At 44.1% G+C, this 26,960-nt stretch overlaps 1 protein-coding gene and 1 long non-coding RNA gene across 2 annotated transcripts in view; one reads left to right on the top strand and one right to left on the bottom strand.

Annotated features, from left to right (window-relative positions):
* Window positions 1-26,960, bottom strand: part of GALNT16 (polypeptide N-acetylgalactosaminyltransferase 16) — an 82,367-nt gene that overhangs the window by 6,492 nt on the left and 48,915 nt on the right. Inside the window, exons 4-13 of the mRNA XM_083167767.1 lie at window positions 24,824-24,891; window positions 21,679-21,744; window positions 20,671-20,792; window positions 20,342-20,429; window positions 20,129-20,213; window positions 17,475-17,578; window positions 8,547-8,673; window positions 4,208-4,300; window positions 2,983-3,066; window positions 1,216-1,357 (exon numbers count right to left, since the gene is read on the bottom strand). Of these exons, the coding sequence (XP_083023893.1) occupies window positions 1,216-1,357; window positions 2,983-3,066; window positions 4,208-4,300; window positions 8,547-8,673; window positions 17,475-17,578; window positions 20,129-20,213; window positions 20,342-20,429; window positions 20,671-20,792; window positions 21,679-21,744; window positions 24,824-24,891 (979 nt within the window). The remainder of the gene's footprint in view (window positions 1-1,215; window positions 1,358-2,982; window positions 3,067-4,207; window positions 4,301-8,546; window positions 8,674-17,474; window positions 17,579-20,128; window positions 20,214-20,341; window positions 20,430-20,670; window positions 20,793-21,678; window positions 21,745-24,823; window positions 24,892-26,960) is intronic.
* Window positions 6,478-20,554, top strand: LOC146050652 (uncharacterized). Its single transcript, XR_014466342.1, has 4 exons — window positions 6,478-6,545; window positions 11,660-11,793; window positions 13,270-13,378; window positions 20,324-20,554. It is a non-coding gene; the product is annotated as an uncharacterized LOC146050652 (long non-coding RNA).

Below are 26,960 nucleotides of genomic sequence, written 5' to 3'. Positions count from 1 at the left end.
GCTTTTGATATAAACGCAGCCAAAACTGAAAGGTTTTGGCTGTGCTTCCATCAATCTCAATCCGACATAAAAAGATTGTATTTATATAGCAATCTTACTCCCAAGAGGACTCAAGGCGCTTGACAGAGAGAATGAATGTAATACAGTACAGGAACAATGAAGTACAGAAATGCTGTTTATAAACAATACTGGAAATGCTTGAGTAAACAGGAAAGTCTTGTTTTTGACTCAAGACTCTGGACGGTTTGCTGTTACAAGCCATTGGAATAGGCCAAATTGTTCAAAATATCATCTAGTGTGTACACAGCTTTTGTGAAAACTAAACAATGTGCAGCAGAGTACGCAATGGGAACCATCCCAGTGTTACCTTGTTATAGCTGCCAAATAAAGGTTTTCTTGAACCTGCTCACGCCGTTTGTATAATGCGACTTATGTTGCATGGATAGATGTAGGTGGACACTTCTGTACATCTTCTCTAAGTGTGTACAGGTGAATTTACCAACCCATTCTGCTGGCTACAGGACTGCAGACCATGACATCACAAATAGTAGGGCACAATTGAATGCCCACCCTCTTGTGACATCTAGCCCGACATATCCTGCAGACGATTGGTAAGTGTGAAAACAGGTTAACTGGGTCAGTCGGTTGGTGGTGCCATTGGCCAAGTGTGTACCCAGCGTAAGACACTGACAAATGATCACTAGAGGGATATCCAGACTCCATTTGGCCTACAACTACTCATCCTGCCTATGTAACAGCTTCAACCACTGATCATTGCATCTCTGACTTTTTATACAAAACGGTTGGTTTTAGAACTTAAGGCATTCTTGCTGTCTGAACCACAAGGTGGCGCTATTGCTGCACTTAGAAATTCTTCATGCATTACCTGTTGTGTACTCTTCCTACAAGAGAAGTACGATACATAAGAGAATCAGGATGTGCCAAATAAAATTTACAGGGAACAAAAAAAACAGCAGCTGTAAAATATCTCATAGTGAACTCTAGGGACAAAAAGGATTATAAAAAAAAAACCCATCAATATGCTGTAATGCTTATGGAGAGCAAAATGCAACGTATGCATTGGGTATATTTTTCCATTGAGCAGTTAACAGCAGTAACAGCAGTGTGTTTTCATTGTGTTACGGTTTCTGTAGAGCTGAGAAGTATCACTCAGCCGCAGAATAAAAGTTGTGTTACTAAGTGGTCCTCAATTACCTGTGTGGCAGGCGCACTGCTCGCTGTTCCCCTGCAGGCTCCCACGCCAGCCAGAATATTCCCCGCTGTGTCTGGTCCATGAGATTCCAGACAGTTTCCTCCCTGCTTTATAATCCCTGTGATCACCTCCTTCTCAGGGACCCTGCAATGCAGAATGATGCGTGTTAGTGTATAGGGAAGTGCAGACGCCAACAGCTCACTGACGTGTGTTTATAGAACACAGTTTGTAGGCTATACCTGGCAAGATCACCTGGAGTAAGTAATGGGCGCACCCCAGTGAGGCTTGCCTTCTATTAGATCAAGGGTGGCCAACAGTCCATGTTTTCAAGGCCACCTGTGGATCTGTAGAATGTGTCAGTTGGGAATGAATGCAGCATGTTTTAAACTGTCACAGTTAGCAATGACTGCACCTGTGCACCGGCTAGGTGATTTAGGAAACGTAACCTGTAAGTAATGACTACACCTGTGCCACTGCTAAGTCATCTTGGAAACATATCCTGTTAGTAATTATTACACCTGTGCACCAGCTAAGTGGTCTGGGAAATGTGACTTGTTAGAAATTACTACAAATGTGCACCAGCTAGGTGATTTAGGAAATGTAACCTGTTAGTAATGACTACACCTGTGCCACTGCTAGGTCATCTGGGAAATGTAACCTGTTAGTAATAATTACACCTGTGCCACTGCTAGGTCATCTGGGAAATGTAACCTGTTAGTAATGACTACACCTGTGCCACTGCTAGGTCATCTGGGAAATGTAACCTGTTAGTAATAATTACACCTGTGCCACTGCTAGGTCATCTGGGAAATGTAACCTGTTAGTAATGACTACACCTGTGCCACTGCTAGGTCATCTGGGAAATGTAACCTGTTAGTAATGACTACACCTGTGCCACTGCTAGGTCATCTGGGAAATGTAACCTGTTAGTAATGACTACACCTGTGCCACTGCTAGGTCATCTGGGAAATGTAACCTGTTAGTAATAATTACACCTGTGCCACTGCTAGGTCATCTGGGAAATGTAACCTGTTAGTAATAATTACACCTGTGCCACTGCTAGGTCATCTGGGAAATGTAACCTGTTAGTAATGACTACACCTGTGCCACTGCTAGGTCATCTGGGAAATGTAACCTGTTAGTAATGACTACACCTGTGCCACTGCTAGGTCATCTGGGAAATGTAACCTGTTAGTAATGACTACACCTGTGCCACTGCTAGGTCATCTGGGAAATGTAACCTGTTAGTAATGACTACACCTGTGCCACTGCTAGGTCATCTGGGAAATGTAACCTGTTAGTAATGACTACACCTGTGCCACTGCTAGGTCATCTGGGAAATGTAACCTGTTAGTAATGACTACACCTGTGCCACTGCTAGGTCATCTGGGAAATGTAACCTGTTAGTAATGACTACACCTGTGCACTAGCTAGGTGGTTTGGGAAATGTGACTCATTAGTAATGACTACACCTGTGCACTAGGTGGTCTGGGAAACGTGACCTGTTAGAAATTACTACAAATGTGCACCAGCTGGGTGATTTAGGAAATGTAACCTGTTAGTAATAATTACACCTGTGCCACTGCTAGGTCATCTGGGAAACGTAACCTGTTAGTAAGGACTACACCTGTGCACTAGCTAGGTGGTCTGGAAAACGTGAGCAGTTTGTAAATCTCGAGAACCAGCATGGCCACCCCTGTACTAGATCTTAACCTTTGGAAACACCCCCATTTGAAGTTCTGCGCTTGCCCCCAGTGTCTCTCACTTACTTGAGTTCAGGATAGACATTTTGCAGGTACCACTGGAAAGATTTACAGTTCATCTTTTTTCGCAGCTCCACCCGGTCCGATACACTACAATACAAGGCGGAACACAAAGATTATACAACATTTCTACACAACACAGCAGTGGGTGCGATGCTGAGAGCTGGATATCACTAAGCAGACACTAAAGTCAAGGGTGCTGAGAGGTGGGGGGGAGGGAGCAGGTACAGTTTACCCGGGCCCAGGCCTGTCAGGGGGGCCCTGGTCTTTTTTTTTTAATTTGGTGGTGAGTGCGCCGGAGTCAGTTGTTCAGCAGCGGCATTGGGAGTGCGGATGTGGGCCAGCGTGGGGGTAGCAGCATCACAGAGGTCCTTCTGAGCGTTGTTCCGCTCTCCGATTCCAGGGCCTGCCACGTGACTTGGGAGTTTACCGTGGCTCGGCAGCAGAAGGATACTTAGGGTAGGTAGTCCCTGGGTGCTGGGAGGAACTGGGTCAGAGAGAGGCCACCTCCCGCGGGAGTACCACCCACTCTGCAGAATCCGGTCCACCCCGCTCCCCACATTCCCATCCCAGCCACCACCAGCAGCTGCCAGTGCCATGTCTCCAGCCCAGCAAACCCAGACCTGGTGCCCTACCCATGTCCAGGTCACCGTGTTCCAAGGTGGAAGGTGGCTGGTTGCTCTGTGTCTGCTGCCTCCCTGCATGCTGCTGGGGCTGAGATCCAACTCTGGAAGTCAGCATGTAACCCCTGTCAGAGCATGTACTGTAACTCCATGACAACGAGCATGTTAACCCCTGCAGAGCATTTAACACCTGGCAGAGCAGGTTAATCCCATGGCAATGAGCATGTTAACTCCCTAATATGCAATGAGCATTACAGTGTGTGGAATAATGTGTACTGGCCACTACGGTGTGTGGCATAACGTGTAATGAGCATTATGGCATGTGGTATAATATGTAATGGGTGTGTGACATGTGTAATAGGCATTGCAGTGTAATTTTTTGTCCCTGTATCCACCTTGGATGCAGTGTCGTAACAACAGGTCCGCAGAGGAGCTCCGTGCGTGAGGGCCCCAGAAAGTTGTTGTACCGGGGCCTAGGATTTCTCTTGGCGGCCCTGACTAAAGTAGTTTACAAATATCCATAACAGTGGACTCTAGTGAGTCAGGTGTATTACACAGATTGGTTCTGTGTTGGAGCCGGATGTTCGTCAAGATAACTGTAAGCTCACCTGCCAAAGGATTTCCCTATGGCAGAGGGCCGGGCCTGGTAATAATACTGCTTGTACTCATCCATCCAGACCTCTGCTGTGCGTTTGGTGTTCCTGAGGGGAATAGACAATATCATTTATAACTTCTGAAGAAATCTTCGATGGAAAATAACAACGTGATAATAAGATGGTCATTACACCCGCGTCATTTTGTATCTGTACAAATAATATTCCTAGCTGCAGCGTTTCTGAACAGAAAGATACAGACTCTCATTCCTCTGATGCTCTCTCCAAAGTTATAATGTCCCTGGCTATATAAACAGACAAAATCTAGTCCTTATTTCACAAAATGACTGCAAGAAACGTGATCGAGGAAACCAGTAAAATGACTAATATTACATTACCTTGCTGCATTCTGGTTAGCAGTATATTGATATTTTATGTGACACATTTACTATGCAGTGTAAATATAGAACATTACGATTTCTATTGCGGTGACAGATGTCTGATACAGCTGATCCAGAAATGGAATGTAAATTTTAGCAAACTATGTTCTGAAAAGTCATTAAACAGTTTACTGTATTCTCTACAGATCATTTTTTTCTCCTTAGGTTTTTTTTGGCGGGGGGTATTAATTGAGATTCTATGGGTGAAATTTAATAGGATGAGAGATTTGGAAAGTGAGAGATTTGGTAGGAAATCTCCAGGGTTTTTTAAGGTGTAAATGATTGCCGCTTAAAAAAAAACCCTGGAGATTTCCTACCAAATCTCTCACTTTCTGATTCTCTCATCCTATTACATTTCCCCCTATACAGTATGTCAGCCCATTGGGATTACCAGTTGGTGCCTGCTCCTTTATCCTTCTCCCCAGTATCTGGAGAGGAAGTCATAGCCCTAAATTGATCCTCACCTCCTATCATCTCTGTTCCTTATCTCATTGCCTGTTATTGATATCGTATCAGGCACTGTCCCTTCATCATGCAAGAATGCCCTGGTTTCCCCATTCTTACAAATGTCACTAAAGTCAGCAATGGTCTTCTTGCTGCCAAATCCATGGTCCACTACTCTCTGCTCATTTTTCTTAACCTCTCTGTTGCTTTTGACCCTGTGGACCACCCTCTCCTGCTTCAAATCCTTCCATCCATTGGACTGTGTCATACTGCTCTCTCCTGGCTGTCCTCGTACCTCTCTAACCGTTCCTTCTCTGTCTCCTCTCATGATTAAACTTCTCCCTCACCTTCTCTACCAGTTGGTGCCTCCTAAGGTTCTGTTCCTGGACCTCATCTATTCTCCCGTGACACATCCTACTTTATCATCCAATATCATCCCTAAGCTGATGACACTCAGATCTGCCTCTTCTCCACTGACCTTTCACCCTCTCTCCTAAATTCTATCTCCAGTTGTCTCTTTGCTACTTCATCTTTGATATTCCAGGGCCATCTTGGACTTCACATGTCCAAGTCTAAGCTGACAATCTTCTCGCCATCCTAAATAACATCACCTGCCACAATTTCATTATCTGGTGACACCACCACCATCTCCTGTAGTCCGCAATCTTGTAGTTATTCTTGATTCCTTCCTCTCCTTTAAATCACCCATTCAGTAAATCACCACCGACTCTTCTCCCAATAGATTACTTCCTCCCAATCTCGCCTCCAAGATTTTGCCCGTGCTGCTTCCTACCACTGGTCTCCCTATGCAGCTGTACCCCTCCATAATCGGGATGGTTGTGTTATATCTTAATATAACTTATATCATCATCTCCTGGCTGCAAACAATGGTACCATCTTTGGGTTTGGCTGTCCTGCTGCTGATTTGGGTATTATGACTGCAGAGGCAGCAGTGTTCATACACCGGTCCATGTTTTGTACTGTAAACTACGTTTTTTGTGGGTGTGTGTGTATTCTTTAAGTTCCTGTTTGTGTGTTTTAGTGCTGCACACACACATTGTGGCACCATATAAGGAACAATAATATGAATGACTAGCCTGGTCAATGAACCAGTACTGCACCCTGTATATTGACTATCACCCTGTTTTACTTGTCTCTTGTGCTGTACAACTATATTCAACATATAGAACTCTGCACATATTCCCAGTTTGTTTCACCCTGTTTTCATGAGAGCAAATCAATCAATAAATCTAATATACTGTTCCCTGGCAGTCTGCCCATTATCCAAGCATCACATTCTATGCCAGCACTAGAACAATCTCCATTACAATGAGAAGATTATGTAAATTGGTTGTTAAGAAGCATTAATGTCACATTTCGTGTTCTCTTTCTCAGAATCCCTCGTATGAGAGACAAGTGCAGTTTGCTGTAACAGGGGACAGTGTCATGATGTCAGGAGGAGAACGGAGGTAAGTGTTATCCTCGGACTGAGGGCCTTATTTTGGTTCATTCTTTCTGACAAAATCCTTCTTAGATGGGCAAAACCATGTGCACTGCAGGTGGGGCAGATGTAACATGTGCAGAGAGAATTAGATTTGGGTGGGGTTTTACTTCAAAGTAAGATCTATATTGCAGTGTAAAAATAAAGCAGTCAGTATTTTCCCTGCACAGAAACAAAATTACTCACCCAAATCCAAATCTCTTTGCACATGTTACATCTGCCCCCCCTGCAGTGCTCATGGTTTTGTCCATCTAAGAAGGATTTTGTCAGAAAGAATGAACCAAAATAAGGCCCTGAGGGAGGAATATTACAGCATAACTCACAACCATCCCGATTATGGAGGGGTAGAGCATTTCCCATGAGACCCTTCCCCCTTTTTTTTGGTCTTTACAAATCACTGTGAATCTATTACTATGTTACACCAGATGTAATACCTAAGCAATTTGGGTGGTAACAATCAGCTTATTTTTCTATTTCAGGAGAACCAATTCATTATTCTGTAATTGTAACATAAAAAAAATTAAAACGGGGATGACTACTTGTGCGGATTTATGGTTGGAAAGTGCTGATTTTATCTCTATAACATATGGCAATTTGCTACAAAGAGACTGTGAAATTCCACCCTAAGAGTTAGATAAAGGAAAGAACAAGGTACTCATACAGCACAGTATTGGTACACAGAAGCAGCTGATAAATGTGTCACACTTCGGACAATTTATTATTATTAACTTACGAGATCAGTGTCACAATTATTACTTTCTTCATTTATCAGTAGATGTGAGAACTATGTGCAATTGCAAATGTCAATAAGTGTAACAATTCTAAGCATTTTCAGATGTCAGCGTCACAACTATAAGCTTTAACAGATGTCAGTAAATGTCAAAATGATAAGCAGTTACAGATGCCAGTAATTTACAATGATTAGCATTTACAGATGTCAGTAATTCACAATGGTCAGTATTGTCATAAACAAAGTACTAAAGGTTGTGAATAGGTACCACTAGGTTAAATTGTACAACGTATTTTATGTAGTGCATTTACTATTTACACAACTTTATATCTTAGCTATTCAGAGGTACTGTACTAATGTATATTCTAAACAATTTTTAAATTAAAATAAGGAGTCTTCCAAAGTGACCACATATTCTGGGAGGTGCGAAAAGTCCTTATTTTAATTTAAAAGAGAATCTTAAAGAGATTTCTTACGGACTATAAAAAAAATCATAGCAGCAGGCTTTGCTTATGTAAAAAGATGCACAGCCTACTTCACAATCAATTAAATCTCCCTCCTAAAGTAATGGAGCCCATACACATGCAGTGTATTGGGGTGTTTCCCTGTCCTCTGACTATCGCGTTGGGGGATCGGTGATATTAAACATGAGGGCAAAAATGGAAATTGTGGAATTGGGATTTTTTTACATGCTTAATGTCTTTGATCTGCCAAGGGATCGTCGATCATTGATCGGCGCATCCAGTTGGTTTAACGGCGTTGCCGGTGGGTCGGGGGATTGAGCCAATCAGGGGATTGAGCATGGTGATGTATGGGCCCATTAATCCTCAATAACTACAACACTTGTTTTGAAGAAGAATCCAGTCTCACTCACTAGCCTCAATGATTAGGGAGCTCCATCGACCATCGAGGATTCAAAATCATTGATGTTTTGTGGCCGATGTTAAATACTTTTGCCATCGATGGGGGAGAACCAGATGGTTTCTCTACATTTATGGAACAGCAGAAACAAGGTGTTTTTTTTCCCCAAGGTGCCGGGACACAGAGCTGCCTTTCAAACAAGTTGTTTAAATCAAACCGAATGGACAACCGCTTTTGTTTGCTTTCTGGGGTTTGGGAAAAAATGTCTAGCTATCATTTGCTCCCGTACATAGCCAGATGTTCATTCCAAACTAGCTGGATAAAAGTTGTATGAGTCACAATTGTACCAACACCCACAAACCGGTTCCGGTCACGTACTTGATATAGGTTAAAGCATTGCCATCAGGAAATTCATATGGGTGACGCTTTCTAAAAACGTGGCCAACGCGGCTGCAGGGAACGATCTCCAAGTTGCCACCGCACATCCAAACACGGAATGAAAGCTCTGCAAAACAACAGGACATATATATGTAAAATGTGTTACAACAAGACTTGTAAGTTATAACTTTGTTGGTGGCTTTACACAGATCGTTCTCCTATTCACTAATTACAGCACTGTAACCAGTACCGTAACAAGGGCTCCTTGAGTGTGGCATCACACACAGAGGGCAAGTCGCAGAACCAGATACTACAGCAGTCTCTGCAGTAGTAGATACAGACGCAGCAGGAGCACTACTGCTGCGCTACTGGCTGTAGGGTGCCGTTCCATGTACCCTGCAAGCCAGAAAACCAGACAATGGTAGTTGCCCATAAGTAGTTACTGTCTGTAACATCAAATGTTTGTAATTGCATTTCACCAGTGTATGGTAGCATTATGGCCATTATAAAGCATGTGAACATATCAGCAGAAATGTAGAACACATAGATGTGATTAAGGCTCTTGACAAGGTCCCACATTGCAGACTGCTTAATGAGCTTGGATTCTAAGATTGAATAAAGGTGTTTCGGTAAAGGAGATGGCTCTAGGTTTAGGTAAAGGAGATGGCTCTAGGTTTAGGTAAAGGAGATGGCTCTAGGTTTAGGTAAAGGAGATGGCTCTAGGTTTAGGTAAAGGAGATGGCTCTAGGTTTAGGTAAAGGAGATGGATCTAGGTTTAGGTAAAGGAGATGGCTCTAGGTTTAGGTAAAGGAGATGGCTCTAGGTTTAGGTTAAGGAGATGGCTCTTGAAAGATAAGTATTCAAGACAACTCATGATTATTACACTAGCCTAGCGCCATCTCCTTTACCTAAATACCTTTATTTTATCATTTCTCTTGGGACATAAGGGAAGAGTCCCCTTTTGGCGGAACTGAGGAGTGTAAAACTAGACGAAGTGCCCGATTGGTTGCCTAGTTTTTATACTCATGGATTCTGAAATTGCTGATTGGATAATAACTTGGTTGCGGAATAGGACACTGAGAGTTGTAGTAAATGGAATGTAGCCCAGGGATCTGCACTTAGACCACTGCTTTTTCAGGTCTTTGCTAGGGTCATTGTAAATGGTATGGGTAATGGGATAGTATGCCTTCTTGCAGGTGACACAAAGGATCTTATTCAGGTCTGTTGCCACGGGGACCAATGTTTTGTTAGTGCGCATGCGCATTTCTGAGCATGTACATACGTAGGGTGCCTGCACCCAACATAGAGGGGGGGGGGCGGAGAGGGGCGTGGGGCAGCCCCATTCCCATATGGGAACGTCCGGTGTTTCATTGGCATCACCAGATGTCAACTGCCCAACCATTTCCATGCCAGCGTTCATGCGTATGTAAGTGACTTGAAAGTCCCTCTTATATGCATGCACCTTCCACATCTTCCGATAGTCGCCGACCATCGAAAGATGTGGGTATTCCCGGCAGCATGCGAATGAGCTTACAGCCAACAAATCGGTTTGACTAATATAAAATCCCCCCCCCGATACCACCATTTCTCACGTTTTCAATTTACTCAGGCATACAAAAGGGTTAATTGGCGGTTTGGGTTTTATAGTGTAAACCTGAGTAAACTGTGCACATTTAATATTCCGCAGTACACAGGTTTGGTGCTTTAAATCTATCTTATTGCCAAGTTAATCAAGCCTCATAAAATCCCAGCCATACACAGCAGGCAGCCGGTTCACCCACACACTAGATACAAATCAAGAGATTTACGGTGAGACGCAGACAGACAAATAGTTTAAAGAGTGATTCATCCTTGTTTAATGGCGCAAGTAAAAAATGGGTCCAAACGGGCGAATTTAGAGACATTTTTCGCCTTTCCGTCATCACTGAAGAAAAACAACCTGTTTAATATTGTGATCAGTCATCAGCGCTCAAAGCTGCAGAATGTCGCCATGAATAACTGCGTACGAGGACAGCTATTACCTGGGAATAGACCAGAAAAGTAAACTGTTGGATTCCATTAGCAAAGATTGTCGCCCAACGGGAATTTATAACTCATAGAAAAGGGCAAATCTAACAATTTGTGAATTACTTTATTTGATTAAACTGATATGTTGTTTTTCTTGGCATTACGGCAGTAGTCTCCAAGTTTTTCTGCTGTGACTGTTTTTCACGGCACCCCTAGGCCAATAGTTTCTTATAGAGAAATTCAGGAGAAAAAAATAATAATTAAGTAAATGTTGTTTCTTTAAAGGTCAGTTATGAGCTGATGGACAGAATTCACTGCTGCTTGTCCACAGAATTTATGATTGGAAGCCTTGAGCACTGGTTTTGCCAGTTATATTGACTATTAATAACTCAAATTGGATCCTGGACGTCCAACCTAGGGCAGCCCTGAAGTGCCATGGAACCTAGTTTGGGAATCACTGTGTTATTGCATACTTGCCCACTTTTGAAAAAGCGCATCAGGGAGATGGGGAAGATGGTACTTAGAAGCGCAGTGGGTGTGTACTTCTACATCTGAGAGGCGTGTCATAAAATGACTTTCATCCAAATGCGAAAGAGCCCCAAAGCGGTTAGTAAGATCTACTGTACTTGCCGAAGAGAAGACATTGATATGCGTCAGGGATTGTTCATGTGTTTTGTTTTACACATGGTTTCATATAAAGTGGCCATGAAAAACCTTATTTAAAAATCCATGTAGCCATAGGGATCACTGTGACTTATAACCAATGCAGGGAAATAGCCATGATGATTCTACATGAATGTATATATCTCTGATTACTTTTCCCCCCAAAAAATGTAACCGCTACGTAATGTGAGTTAGTCAGGAAGATTACTAGACTCTGCAGGGAGTAAGGGAGATTGCTAATATTTCAGGGAGTCTCCTGTAGTATAGTAAAAGGGTACAACTCAGACAAAATGGAGTAAGTGTGGCTCATTGAGGAGATGTATACAGTTGTGGCAGTGTCCAAAGGTGTATAGTAAAGGTGAGCATATTGCAGGCTATAAAGAGATGGTGACTCAGGTAAATTCACGAACGCTTCTAAAAATCCTTTCTCTATTGCATCCTAGAAAATGATAGACAGGATATTAATTCTATATGCAACATCAGAGGAGATTCCAAAAGTGGCGGAAGCACAGGAGAATTCTAGGCAGCAGTGGCCGCCGGTACAGCAGGACAGAGATGCACGTTACAGGGCTGGAAGGTGAGTACTCAGAGATGAGATTTGGAATTCATGCAGGTGTAAACAATCTGAATTTAATTCTAGGGAGCTAGAGTAGGGATTTGTGGAATGCTCCAGCGGCAATAAAGCAGGAGAAATGGGTGAGAGGGAGGCCATACAGCGGAGGTTAGCAATCATCGAGACAGTTATGCCAGAATTGATGAAAGTTTTGGTTGGATCTTGAGTTAGAAAAGAGCATTTCTAGCAACATTTTGAAAGTGGAGGAGACCAGCGTGGGGGAGACATGGGGGTATCCAATTACCCGAGATCAGGGGTAATAGGGTCGTTGGGGGCTCTTCAGTCAGTGTAGTGTGTAGAACGCTGAAAAGTGGGTGCCTCAGTCCAAATGTGCACAAGAAAAGGGCATCTAAATCCGACCCTTTTGACCCCATTTGATGTGGAGAGAAAACTGAAAATAGACTAGGCAACTGTGACTACAAGGATTATAAGGGGAGTATTCAATCGTCGCCGCTATTTCCGTCGGGGGAAATAGTGGCGGGCGCCTATTCAATGCTGTCTTGCCCGACAGCATTGAAGAGGCAGATCGACAGAATGGGCCGGACTTTGAAAGCGGTTGGGCCCGTTTTGTCGACCGTGAATTGTCGCGATCACGGCTGAATCCCGACAATCCACAGCCATTTAGGTGGACACGCCCCCTTTTCGCTGATCGCGACGCGGGACATTGAATACCCCCCTAAGTTTCCTCTCAGCGATGAGTCCTGTTATCTCCTCTTCCCTTCCCTCTCCTATTTCTATACCCCAATATGCAAACCTATATAGCTTAGGCACTTTGTTCTGCAGCTTGGAACAGACATGCTCTGCATTGGGACACTGGGGGCATGGGTTTGACAATGGTACTTAGCTTAAAGTTCAGATTTTGGTCATGTATGTTTTACTGTCTCTCGTATTTCCTTCCCTACTCCATATGGGGACAACATTACTCCCCTCCTATTTATAGTCTGCTACAACGCACTGAGCGCAACATATTATTGTAATTATTGACTCTTTGGTTTATTGTTGTATAAAAACAAATGCTAAGAATAGATGAAAAACAATGTGCGCAGATGTGGCCAGATTCAGAATTTGGAGGGGTTGGGGCATGGTAACTTAACCCTAACTTGTCTGTGGAATGTTGAAGAGGCCACAAGGGTATCGTATCTTCCAGTGTTTGCGGTGTTAATGTGATGCTGATCCAACGGGGGAAACGTCCACCAGGTCCGAGAGTGATCTGGCTGCTGTAGTAATGGATCTCTAGAAATAGCTTTCTAGGTGACGGAAGCAGAGATGACATCAGAGCACAATTTGGGGATATGTCTTTTTTTGGAGAGAGTGGGGATTCTACACCTTACAGACAGAGGCCAATGCGGCACAGTTGGATCTGGATCCATTTGGATCAATATACGGTATCCTAATATGGAAATTGCCTACTGTTCTAAAGACATGTTTTTCCTGTGACAGGGTTCCAATGGGAAGGGAACGATAATGGACACTGAAATGATCATCGAATGCTAAAATGAAAACGGGAACGGAATATTTAATTCTATTTTGAAAACAGGCTCTGATTCAGGTTGGTAAGCCGGGAACATTTATTTAATATTTCTTTATTTATTTATTAGCAGTTTCGGTACTTGTTTCCTAGAACGGCCACAATCTTGTCCATCGTGTACCTTAAAGTTAAGGTACACGATGGACGCGATGGACCCGATTTCCTTTGAAATCAGGTCCATTTTGCCGGCAAAGGCAAAATCGGTAGCATTGCGTCGGGCGCGGGCATTAACATGGCCCGCGACGCGATTTTGCCATAGGCTTCAATGTTAAAATATGGCGAGCGGTCGCGTATACCTGTGAAGTTATACACGTCCGCTCGCCACGCTTCGGGCTCTGTGGCTCACTGCGCTCGCCACACTTTATATTCTCAACTCCACGCCGACGTGGATAGTAGGGGTATGAAAAGGTCGGAGGACGCGTACCCGCCACGCTTCGGGTTGGCGTCAATCGTGGGGTGGTGTTGAGGGGGTCAAATTGGGGGTCTGGGGACTACTTTACATTGAATCCAATGTAAAATAGGGTCCCAGGGGCCCTATTCACATTCGATTCAATGTAAAAATCGAGTCGATCGCGATTTTTCCGACACGATCACCCCGATACAAATCTGTGTGGCCGTGCTAGGAAACAAGTACCGCAGTTTCTTATATAAAACGCACACATATTCGGCAGCACATTAAAGAGTATTGTTGAACATTCACATCAGTCCCTGCCCCAGTGGAGCTTACAATCTATATTCCCTACCACATGTACACACACACACACACACACACACACACATTCTAGAGTTAATTTTGTTGGAAGCTAATTAACCTACCAGTATATTTTTGGATTGTGGGAGGAAACCGGAGTACCCGGAGTAAACCCACGCAAGCACGGGGAGAATATACAAACTCTGCACAGTTAGGGCCATGGTGGGAATGGAACCCATGACCTCAGCGTTGTGACAAAGTAATGCTAACCATTACACCGTCTATGATGCCCTAACGTTGCAGCTTACTGAGCACCAGAGACGCCGCCCGGCCAAATAAGATATGACAGATGTTGGAGAGGCTTCACCAGGTTTCCAAATAACTTACAATATACAAGATAAAAGTGGAAACATGTATAGTAGAGGATCTCACTTATTCCACAGGAGATAGGCCGGGGCAAGTGCGTGACCTGATTAGCAGATTAGGAAGGATACTTTAGCCCGTTCGGACACAAAAATCCCAGTTTGGAGTCAGCTCAGACTAATCTTTCCCTACTGATCTGATACATGTCAGCAGAAATCTTGAGCTCTTAAGAGATTATCTTCCCACCAGTGTAATATAGTTGAACACAGCTCACTATTAATAAAATTGGCTGCTAACCGATTACCTAGAACACAGGTTCGCAAACTCAGTCCTCAGGACCCCACACAGGTCATGTTTTCCAGGTGACCTGTGGATTTTGAAAATGTGACAGTTGGTGATACACAGCGCTCCTGCCAAGTGACCTGCAAAATGTGACCTGTGTGGGTTCTGTAGAACCGAGTTTCAGAACAACTGCTTTAGATATTCTACTTTGGGACTTGTACCTTATGGGTTCCCTTTGTTTGAGACCAATATGTTGTCAGAAGATGCTATTCTATGGCGCCACCATTGGAAGGTATGTCCAAGTAACCACTGTTCTTCATACTGTATATAATGCAGATAGGGAGCACCCTAGCCATTCGGAAGTATCATGCCCCAGTGATTAATAAAACCCCAGTGGTGTGAGGCATGGGAGTTGGGTTGTTCATGTAACTGGACACTAATACCCCTTTCACACCAGCCTAAATTTCCAGGTTGGGCTAAATTCCCAGGAATAATTTGCTAGCAGGGTTGCGCCCAGGCCCTCCCGGACTACTGGCTGGTGTGAAAGCTACTCACCCGGCATGAATGTTGCTGGCTGGGTGCCCCTCCCACGGCTAAGGGAACTGAAGGACATGGGGTGGATGGGGTTTCTCTCTGCACCTCATCTCCCATGTGTCCCATGCAGCCCTGGGGATCAGCCCTACACATCACCCGCACAGCAGCCCAGTCCCAGCCCGTACAGCCGTACAGTGCCCGGACTCGCAGTAAGAGTGACAGCATGTGCTGAGTGTCAGCAGTGTGTTCTGGCTGCACCTATTTCACACCAGAAAATGCAGGGACTGGACTGGTGTGAAAGGGGCCAACCCTGGAATGTATCTGCATGATCCAGGGACCATACATATTCCTGGTTAAGTCCATGCATTTTCTAGTGTGAAAGGGGTATAAGGAAACAACAACTTGCCTCAATGGACCTAGATGCAAGATGCAGGTCAGAGAACTGGGCAATAAGGAAAGAACTCTGAACAAGTAAGGATTTGCAGTGGGGTAACAGAGATCAACTGTAAATGCATTGTATTGCAATGGCCATAAGTAAGCCACGCCCATAGGGTGGGGTCCTAAATAGCTTCAACAGAGTTGGTTTAGAAGGTGCAGGGGGTCCATTTGACCAGTCATGTTTAGAGGAAGTATATACCATAACCCTTTGGTTTGTGGGCGATAAAACATGCTATGGAAGATTAGGGTGATAAATAATTATTTCCAAAAGCCGCAATAAGGATAGTTCAGAGAGGGGAGAGGCGGTATGATGCATGAAGAACAGATGGGTAAATGTAGCTACCAGCAACAGCTGAATGCAAAACAGAATCACTGCGATCTTATACTAACTGGTACACAAGCAGAAAATGGAGTCATCTCAGACTCCAAAAGATAGATACGCCTACCAGTCAGGCCAAACAAGCTAAGACAGAATTGCCGCAAGAGAAAAAAGCCTTACCGTAGTGAAACTAGTCGTCATTAGGACAACGTAAAAGAGATGATAAATGATATTCCAATTTTGTTTTAATATCTTTATATATAAAAGGCAAACTACCCCTCACCTCTATGAGATGAAGTACCAGCAGTGGCCATTAGAGGCCACTCAACGGACCAAATGACTCCTTTGTGAGCTAAAAGATGTCATAACAGAAAGTGAAAGCCATTTTTGCAGGGACACTGATCTGTTTCAAACTTTTACTGGATATGGAGAGAGGGAGGTGTGAAGACAGAGATTGGGGATAGGAGCAGGTAGGGACTGGTGGTGGGGTGGAGAGTTTGTGGGCTAAAAACTGTCACAGCTCAAAGTGAAAGTACATTGCAGATGCTGTAATTTTGATGGGCTTCTCGAAACCAGTAAATAGCAAGTTTACAGTATTCTAAAATAGCACACAAAATAAAAGCAGGGCGTACGCTATATTTCAAAGGCTGGAGATGTAACATATTTGAATGTAGCTCGTTATCGTTATGGTTTGCTGCTGCCAAATCTGCCCCTTCAAAAGCTTTTTTGGAGCATGTGAACCATACTGTAGTTTGGTATTTCGGCCTCCAGAGCTCCTCTGGTTCGATGATTAAAAAAAAAAAAATGAGAGAGCGCTAGTTTGATTGTGGATGGTGCTGTGTTATGAATGTTGCAGTAAAAGCACTGCTGTAATGCAAATAAAAACAACGCGGTAAGCTGCGGTGGGGCCGTATTCACAATACAACCAGAAGACTGCACAGTGGTGAAATCATTTATACATTATCAGTTTTTGAAAACTAGTACACACAAATTCAATACAAAAATATAGATGCTCCGTTTTTAAATTTCCATGATCACCTGGATACAACAAGGTGAAGATGCCACTTTAACCGCCAATGGATATAATTAGCGGAATTGTATGGCAGCCTGTTTTCGATGACTCTCGCTCAGAACTCAGAAAATGTTGGCTGTGTGATCTCTTTATGTAACAAAACAACTCAATTCAGGATAAAAATAAGTCCGTTATGTCACTCTATTAGAAGGATGACTTCAGCCGTGATAACATTACGCCTACACCACCGTCGCTGTCATAGACACCCGGCTGCACAAATAAAATTTGGCTGCCAAGCAACTTCGACTTCACACCTACTCGTTCCTAAATCTCTCTTCCTTCTACTAATGTATAGAGCTGGAGACGAAGACGAGTTCATGGGAATAGATTTCATATTTACACATATAAGTTCATATTAACTCTCAAAAAGTTGTCGTGGTTTAAATAGATGCACAAAACTTTTTTTGGTTCCACTCACCGAAGTTCTCTCCGCCCCAGATGTCCATCTGAGTATCGTACTTTCCCAACTGGTTGAACCACGACTTGTCAATTACAAAGATGCCTCCAGCGATTACAGGAGTCCTAAAATACAAATTGTACACTAAGCCGATGCCATAAAACAGCGGTCATAAACCATCTTCCACAGACATAGAAAAGGCAGACAGCAGTAGCAAGTTGATTGAACCCACCACACATATCTACTGCATTTTAAAATACAAAGATACAATTAATATTTATAGATATATCATCATTCCAGAAACTCTGGAACAAGTAAAGATTTGCAGTAAAGGTGTAACATCACCATGGCCATAAGTAAAGCCAATACCAGACGGTGAGGTCCTAATTAGCTTCAGAAAAGTTGGTTTAGAAGGTGCAGAGCCAGAGAGACCATTTGACTCTTTATCTTTGGAGGAACAAATATATTTAAAAAGAAATGGGATTAGCTCTATACTCTTGATTTGATTCAAGAATGTGGTGGCTTAGGTGCCAGGGGTAGAGGTGACACTAATGGAACAGTATCTAGGCCTGGATTTAATTTTCTCTTAGTTACACCAGAAAGATGTCCATGGTTAGGACGAGCGTAGGAGGATCTTCTACCTCCACTAAGCTTTCAGCACCTTAGCTGAATGGACTCTAGTGGAGAACATTTTATATAAATTTGATCATTTACTCTGTGGATGACTTTCTGTTCATGGACTATCGGAAGACATTAATATCGGTGTCCAATTGAGCAGCTGGCAGGTTGTTTCAGGGACCCCGGAGTGAGGAATAAGACCAAGCACCTACATTCATCCATGAAGCTTCTAGCCATAGAGATTGATTTCAGTCAGATGGGATGTGGTCTTCTGAAGGATAGGTCAGTGGCTCTGAGGATGCCGGTACACAGACTACATACAACGCAAAAGGTTACTTTGTGCAAGCAGCAAATATATTAAAACCTTGCAACAAGGATGACTTCTGTCACGTCTGAGGTTTGAACCTGATCAGTTAGAGAGACTTGCTCTGGGGCTGGGACGAAGTGAAAGCTAGGGGCTGGAGTAAATCTGATGTGGTTATAATGGGAAGTTTACATAGGTAGTAAACTGACATGAACCATAGAGCGGCAGCTGAGGATCAAACTTTATATTCACAACAGATTGTGTAATGGGTTACTGTCAGGGATTGTGCCAAGGCAGGGTTTATTGACAGAGCCTATGGGTGCCAACGTTGTGTGTGGTGGAGGTTTGTCCACAAAATGAATAACTTAACCGCTATGCAGGATGGAGATCAACCTGCATGGTATGTTTGCACATGCACAGTTGTACACATGGGACGGAGGTCACACGTCTGGCAGTTCAGGGTCCTAGTGCAGTAGTACCAATGTACCAAGGGTTTACAGTGGTGATTTATCTCAACTCCATTTGGACCATTTCTGTTTTCTAGTACCTGAGGCAGAGGAACATGTCTGCAAGTGCCCAGGTATAGTCAGTATAGTTGGATTAGCACATGGTCCAGTATGCCGTGAGTAACAGAAACGTGTGGTTAATGTGTCATTTCAAAACACAGTGACAAGATGGCACCATACAGGTACAGATTTAAAGACATCGGCCATCTTGGTAATACTCTGAAGCCTCCCATGAGGAAAAATATGAAGTAGAGCTCTATATCTTCAACAGATGCAAATAATCAGTATTCCTAACTGCCGGTTACAGGCTGTGGTTGAAAAAGAAGAGTTGGGAGCTGATTGGTTGACACTTTGGGAAGATGTATGTAGAGGCAATAAGTGACAAATGCGCTACTTGACACTTACAAGGAACATCGGTATGTGCAGTGCTATTTTTCAGCGGGAACTCCGTTCCTGAACCTCTAATTAAATATGACATCATCAGGAAATGGGTTCCTCAACCTGTTCTGTGCCAAAATGTACTTTCCATCAAATCAATAAAAATGGAACAAAAATGGAAAAATGGATACATTTTGAAAGGGCAAAATTGTAGACATGATGTATTGCTAAAGTAGCTCCAGCAATAAAGAACGTCTAAAAGTTTGGTCATCAAAATTAAACCGTGCCCCCCACTGTCTAGGTGCAGGGAGCTAGCAGGAACACTATTGGGGTATCAATTAGTGCCAATTGTCCCGACAGTTGGAAAAACGTCACGGTTGGAAAACACATATATCAGCGAAAAACTCGCCGATCCACGTGTTTTAATTGAAAATTGTGTCTGTTTTTGACTATTTTCTAAACGGTATCAGGCAAGAAAACGTCTAAAAGCCATGATGAACAGGTGTGCCCTAAATTTTTCAGCTAGCCAAAAAATCCAGAGATAACGGAGTATCTAGTATAAACGTCTACTCTTCTGGACTTTCAGGACTCCGAAGAGCGTATACAAGTTTCCAGAATACCGACCAGATTGACAGGTTGTGTCCAAACCCTCAGCATCCCCGGCACAAAAATTAAGGGTTGCACAGAACTACAAAAACAGAGAGTTCACTGTTGCCAGCTTTAACGTTGCTAAATCTCCACTTGGGTATTAAACATTATATCGCAAGTCGCGACTGTCAATTATACTAGACAACGTAACATAGAAATAAACAGATTACATAATGCGGACTTGCCCAGCTGCCGGGTGGGGATTGGATGGAATATCTTACCTTATCGAGGAGGTGGGATCAGTGCGCGACATCTTCTGTTCTATGGGAATCTGTTCCCACTTAAAATGAAGGCTCCAGTCAAAACCTAATTAAATCGGTAAAAAAAATAATAATAAAAAAACTCAATTTTACCCATGATTTATACATTGAATTCAATCTACAGGAGATTATATATTTTTTTTGTATATTATACAGATTTAAATCACTACTCACCACCTCTAAGATCCGCAGAAGCAGCCAGATAAGCAAAGTTATCCAGACTGATGACATCAATAATTGGACTGACAACTCGGGTGTGATCCTACATGTACACGAGAAAGAATTTTTAGGCTAGGGCTCTGTCCACTCCTTTAGGAATGACTCATAAGCGCAGAGCACAAACACTAAGAATTCTGCCACCCTTTACTCTCCATGGATTAACCACAAGACTGACCGGCTCTAACGGAAGGTAGTGAGCCTGAATCCGTCGCAAACACCGAACCACGGGGACAAATTCGGGCCTAATTTGTGTACACATAGAAAGGCTCATGCATGAGACTCACCTCTTTGACCCTCTGGAGAAGAGGCTGGAGCCACTCATTGTTGACCTCACAATGACTGTCCAAAAAGGTGAGAATTCCAGCGGCAGCAACTTCAGCACCACGGACCCGGGATCGAATAAGTCCTAAAAGCCCAAAATGAAGAATGGAAAGTGGGTTGTGTGGCTGATCATTTCTGACTGATTTATAAAACGGCATAGGCAAACACAAGGGGGGGGGGGGTGGTTCTGGTTGCCTAGAAACCCCCCTCCTCTTGGCAAGTGCCTTTAATTATGACAACAATAGCACTGGTATATAATATGATCAGTAGAGCTGCCACCACATCATTCAGTATAAGAGACAGATCAGAGCTGCTGCACATGCCCAGTGTACCAGCTTCTTCTACCACATTTACTGTATGTGTGGATCTGAGCCCTAAAACATCGCAGTGGACCCGAGAGTAGCTGCCAGGGGGAAGAGACAGGAGCCTTACCATGAAGTGGGAGATTGTGAGCCTAGAAAGTGCAGTACTGGTTCTATTATGTTTGTGTATTTATTTATTATATGTTTAACCTTTTCCTGACCACTAATCTTATTTAAATGTTTGAAACAGCCTTTACTATAGACCACATGTACTGTTAAATATTAATGCTGAATTCCATACAGTGTCCAGTGTATAAAAAGACCAATTTTCAGGGCTGTTACCGCTCCCCCAGACTCCCGTACTTACTCCAATGTGCTGCAGTGTTGGAGATTTTGGATTACATGTGGAAACCCCTCTCTAAAAATCCTGCATTTGACACTAGGTGGAGATGACTGACTAGGGGGTTTAGGTTTCCCTTAACTACTATGGGGGGGGGCTCAATTACCGCGATCAGTTTTCATTGTAAAAAATTGTGTGAAAAAATGGCCAATCCCAGGCTGTGTTTGAAAATGGCAATTAGGAGCTGCTTGGTTGGCACGTTACCCCTCTCCAAGGCTTAGTCAATCTGCCCCTTTATGGGGCACATCCCAGTGTAATGAACATCGCACCTTCACGACGGTTGTTCCTCAAGCATTTAACCTTCGGGATTTTTGTGAGGAGCTGGCAGTCATCGGCTGCAGGAAGACGAGAAACAAAAACATGTAATTGGCACATTGCAATTATGATTCACCTCAAAGAGAGAGAGAGCCATTCTATAGGAAGAGTCTGCTTTCACTTATTGTATTAATCAGACTGACAGCACTAATCCTCTCAGCTAAAGGGCACTCGTGCTCATCTGATCACAGAGAAACCTTCTCACAGAGAGGCCGCATCTCGCCCCATCAGCAGGGCCACTCAGGCTGAAACCGCAGCCAATTACAGCTACATCTGAAGCACAACATGGCTCGCATCTAGCGGGAGGCTGCAAGGACGTTCAGGGCTTCACACATTTCATTCATTAGGATTCCTGGCTCCACATCTACATACAATATATTTATTATACCACAAATATTTAGGGAAGCCGTTGGATGGAGATACTGAGGGGCGATGATGGTTACCATGGAGATGCCCCTTTGATGCTCCAGTTATTTGATTCAGGAACCACATCTAAAATATGGTTGTGGAAGACCATTTCCAGTCAAAGGCAAGGGTGTAACTACTGTACCATAGGTACAAGTGGTGCAGCTGCTATGGGGCCCAGAGCTGAAGGGGGCCCATCTTTATCAACATCAACATTTATCGACTCAAAATCAGCCATTGACCTAAGTTCAGAGTGAACTAAAAAAGAATCACTGGAGAGATGTTTTACATATAATGTTTATTCAGTTCCACTATTCAATGACCGGAATCAAAGGTCTATTTGGATATTTCACCTGGTGCGCTGTGACTTTGCTTTTTTAGTGCTGACCTGTATGCTACACGGTAACTTATCATTACCTAGCTAAATCAATGCTAAAATCAAGTCTCATTAAATGTGGAAGAGGTTCTAATTAGCTCTGCTGCTTAAATTGTCACCATCAATTACATGTAACAGCCAGTGGCAAACCAGGTCATGAGAGGATCCAGGGAAACCGTAATCTTAAAGCAGGTACCTCTAGGATCGACAACTTCGCAACAGCCAACGGTCAGAAATAAAATAAATCAAGCTTAGTAAATGTAGCCAATAATGTGCATGAGCTAACTCGAGCGGTCGATGGCACAGGCAATTGTATACGATACTGATAACGCTAGAGTGTGCAATCCCTGGGCATTTCAGGGTGGAGGCCCTCATTCTAACTGACCCGCAAAGCTGCGAAATTCGCGAAGGCCCGCCCGCCACGCGCATCGCGAATCTCCCCGCATGCAAGCGAATGGAATGCTGACCATCGAATGATTTCTCTAGGATTTCTCTAGCGCTCGCAGATTTAAGACACTCTCTGGGAAATGGGGGGGGGGGGGAGCCGATATTCACTGAAATCAGCTGCCCGGCACGGGTGAAGCTCCATGGGAACGCCCATGACCACGGACCACCACCCCACCCGCACTGCTGTGTGCGAGCAGCTGGTGAACAAATCAATTTGGCGCTCGCACAATGTGGCTGCACATGCGCATGCAAATGTTTATTCGCATGCGCAGTCACGAATCATCGCTCCCTTGTGCGAACGCGCAGGGGAGTGATTAGATCAAGATGAACCCCGAAGAGTTGTCCTAGTCAACGCAAAAAACCGGCCAGTGTAATGGGTGTGTCGTGGGCGTGTCCATGAACACTTCTACATTCTTAGTCTCAAATCCACTGCTCCAGAGACCACGTTTAGTTGAATGGTAAAGGGTTTGCAATCTCCTTCGCAATTGCACGGCCCACGTAGCCTCAAAGTGGCCGCCAGTATTCAGCAATTCCCCAACCGCTACTGAAGGCGTAACAGCATTACCATGTGCAAATCAGGCCCCGAGTTGGATAACCAATGACCGGTCCATTCACCCGTAATTATGCCTTTACCCCTAATGTGCCACAAACCGTACATCGAAAAATGCTAGCGACGACAGATATCGCCCTGGATGCCGGCCTAGCCAACCAAGGAATGTATCAGACTTAAGGCCCCCATACATTAGGCCGACTTGTCCTAGGGACAAGTCGGACCCAATTTACCTGCGAGCCGCCCGGCAGCTCCCCGGGAGGCTCACATACAATTTGGCACCCCATGTAAAAAAAACCTGGGGAGCTGCAGGGCGGTGAGCAGTAGTGGGGGCGGGCAGCGGCAGTAGTGGGGACGGGCAGCGGTGGTGGGGGCGGCCAGCGGCGGTAGTGGGGGCGGGCGGCGTTTGTGGTGAGCGCAGTGTACTTACACATAGCAGCAGCGGCGGGGACGGGACGCGCAGTGGCGGCTATTATATTTTTAAAATACTTGTCAAATGACCGGCCGCTCTCTGATTGGCCGGAGAGCTCTCAGCCAAATCGGAGAGCGGCCGGTCATTTGACAAGTATTTTAAAAATATTATAGCCACCACTGCGCGTCCCGTCCCCGCCGCTGCTGCTATGTGTAAGTACACTGCGCTCACCGCACACGCCGCCCGTCCCCATGGCCGCCGCCGCTGGCCGCCCCCACTACTCCCCCGGTGTCTGTATGCATATGCCTGTCAGGTGGCAGGCATATGCATACAGGGAGGTCGGACGTGATCGTATGTACAGACCGTCCGACCTCCCTGATCCGGTCCGATGCGCACGGGACCGCGCATCGGATCGGATCAAATGTCACATACCTACGATTTTGGGCCGATTTCATCCGATTATCGGCACAAAGTGCCGAAATCGGATGAAATCGTCCCAAAATCGCATAGTGTATGGGGGCCTTTAGGGGCAGATTTATTAAGCTTGGAGAAGAGTTAAACTGGAGATAAAGCAGAGAAAAGGTAAAAGAAGATAAAGCACCAGCCAATCAGCTGTGTTTGAAAAAGACAGTTGGGAGTTGATTGGCTGGTGCTTTATCTCCTTTTGCCTTATCTCCGCTTTATCTCCAGTTTATATCTTCTCCAAGCTTAATAAATCTGCCCCATAAACCTTTAGATGTATATAAGAAAATGATCAGCCGTAAATAGATCCCATCTGCTCTACAAAAGTAACACCCCGTGTATCACACTGCAGACACCGCTCATCACACGCACACTGTACCATACATAATTACGGGGGACGGCTACAAAGTGGGAGAGGTGACGAATACATTTTAAAGAAAAACTCACGGTCTGCACTGTAGTCATCCACTAGAATAATCTCCTGTATTAGCTTTGCTGGGCTTCGGATTAAAACGCTGTTTCAGAGAGAGGAAATAACGTTAAGCTCATGAATGATGTATTTTCACGTACTGTACATACATCTTGCTACAGAGATATGTCTATGGTGCACCTCGCGCTCAAATTCATTTAAAGCGCTGTAGCCCTGAGCAGATGGCGATCTCAGCATAAATATCGCAACACAATAAACGGAACAATCATATTGAGGCTCTTTATCTTGATGCATAATGGACAAATGATTGTTCCGCTGAAGATGCCATTACCTGCCGAGAATGGGAAATATCAGGGTTTTTATTTGGTTTAAGTATAAAAAAAAAACTGAGAACATTTCTCAAGCGCTGAAGGCGTCGTTTCAGAGTTGCGCCTGACAGTTGTGCTTGTGCCCAATGTACCACCTTATTTTTAAATGACATTCACATTGTTGTTGTTTTTTTTTTAAATGCTTTATTCAAAACAAAAATCACAACAATTTAAAAAAAAAAAATTATATATATCTCACACATGCACAAACACAGAGGCAATCACAAGGTAGCAGACTAGCTTTCGAAGCATTTGCTTCGAGTGGGCTTACTAGTTGCATGCGTGTGTGTGTGTGTGTATATGTATATGTATATATGTATATATATATATATATATATATATATATATATATATAACGATGCTGCACGGGTGGCACTCCAGAAATAACGACAGGTAGACAGGTGTCAAATTACCAACGTTTCAAATGTTGTATTAACATTTTTCATCAGGGTCACCCTGATGAAAAATGTTAATACAACATTTGAAACGTTGATAATTTGACACCCGTCTACCTGTCGTTATTTCTGGAGTGCCACCCGTGCAGCATCGTTATATTGGAGTGAGATTGTCTCTCTCTCCCCCTGGGAGGGCACCCGACCCTATTGTTTTGTCTTTTGGAGTGCCGGCCATCCATCGGAAATTCTCTCTCTCTCTCTCTCTCTCTCTCTCTCTCTCTCTATTATGTACATGTATACACACACACACACACACACACACACACATTAGTATGCACCATTAACATTCCGTTTAGTACAATAAAGAGGAATCTGTAAACAGACTCATTGTTGAACCTGTGTGTAGCTACATATATAGAGTGCTGTACTCTGTGTTACATACGGTTTTATTGTTTATTCTTGAAAGCATATTTCTACATGTCTATATAAAGTTAGCGATCTTCTGGGCAGCTGAGCGCACTGCTGAATATTAATGAGAATGACAACAGAATCAGAGGCTGGCAAAATTACAGAAAAAACAATGCTTTAGTTTTAATTCAGCAGTAAAGAGAGAGAAGGAGGGAGAGAGTAAGTGAAGGAGAGAGAATAAAGGAGGGGGAAGGGGAGAGCGAGGAGAAGGAAGAGAGAGAGGGGAGAAGAAGCGAGCGCAAGGAGGAGAAGGAAAAAGAGGAGAGGGGAGAAGGAAGTGAGAGAAGGAGCGAGCGAGAGCAATAGGAAAAGGAGAGAGAGAGAGCAAGGAGAAGGAGAGAGAGCGCAATGAGAGAGTGAGAGGAGGAGAAAAGGAGAGGGAAAAAGAGAAGGGAGGAGAGAGAAAAGAAGGAAGAGAGAGAAAGGAGAAGGTAGAGAGGAAAAGGAAGAGAGAGCAAGGAGAAGGAGAGAGCAAGAGGAGGAGAGCGCAAAAGGAGAGAGAGGGGGAGAGGAGAGAGAGCAAGGAGGAGAGAAAAAGAGGAGAAGGAGAGGGAAAAAGAGAAGGAAGGAAGTGAGGAGGAGGAGAGAGTGAGGAGAAGGAGAGAGTGAGGAGAAGGAGAGTGAGGAGGAGAGAGCGAGGAGAAGGAGAGTGAGGAGGAGAGAGCAAGGAGAAGGAGAGAGTGAGGAGAAGGAGAGTGAGGAGGAGAGAGCAAGAGGAGAAGGAGAGAGAGAGGGAGCACAAGAGAGGAGGAGAGAAAGCTAGAGAGGAGGAAAGAGAGCAGGGAGAAGGAGAGAGCGTGAGGAGAAGGAGAGAGCGTGAGGAGAGGGAGAGCGCTGTGATTCCGGGGTTAAGCTATTTTCAGATGCCTTCTGTGGCTTATTTCGCCTTAGTCCCTACATATAATTGTCTCTGCCCCATTGCG

This window comes from Crinia signifera, chromosome 12 (assembly GCF_055691185.1).
Source record: "Crinia signifera chromosome 12, ASM5569118v1, whole genome shotgun sequence".
Taxonomy (NCBI): Eukaryota; Metazoa; Chordata; class Amphibia; order Anura; family Myobatrachidae; genus Crinia; species Crinia signifera.
The sequence above is the reverse complement of the archived record's forward strand: the minus strand, read 5'-3'. Positions and strand labels throughout refer to the sequence as shown.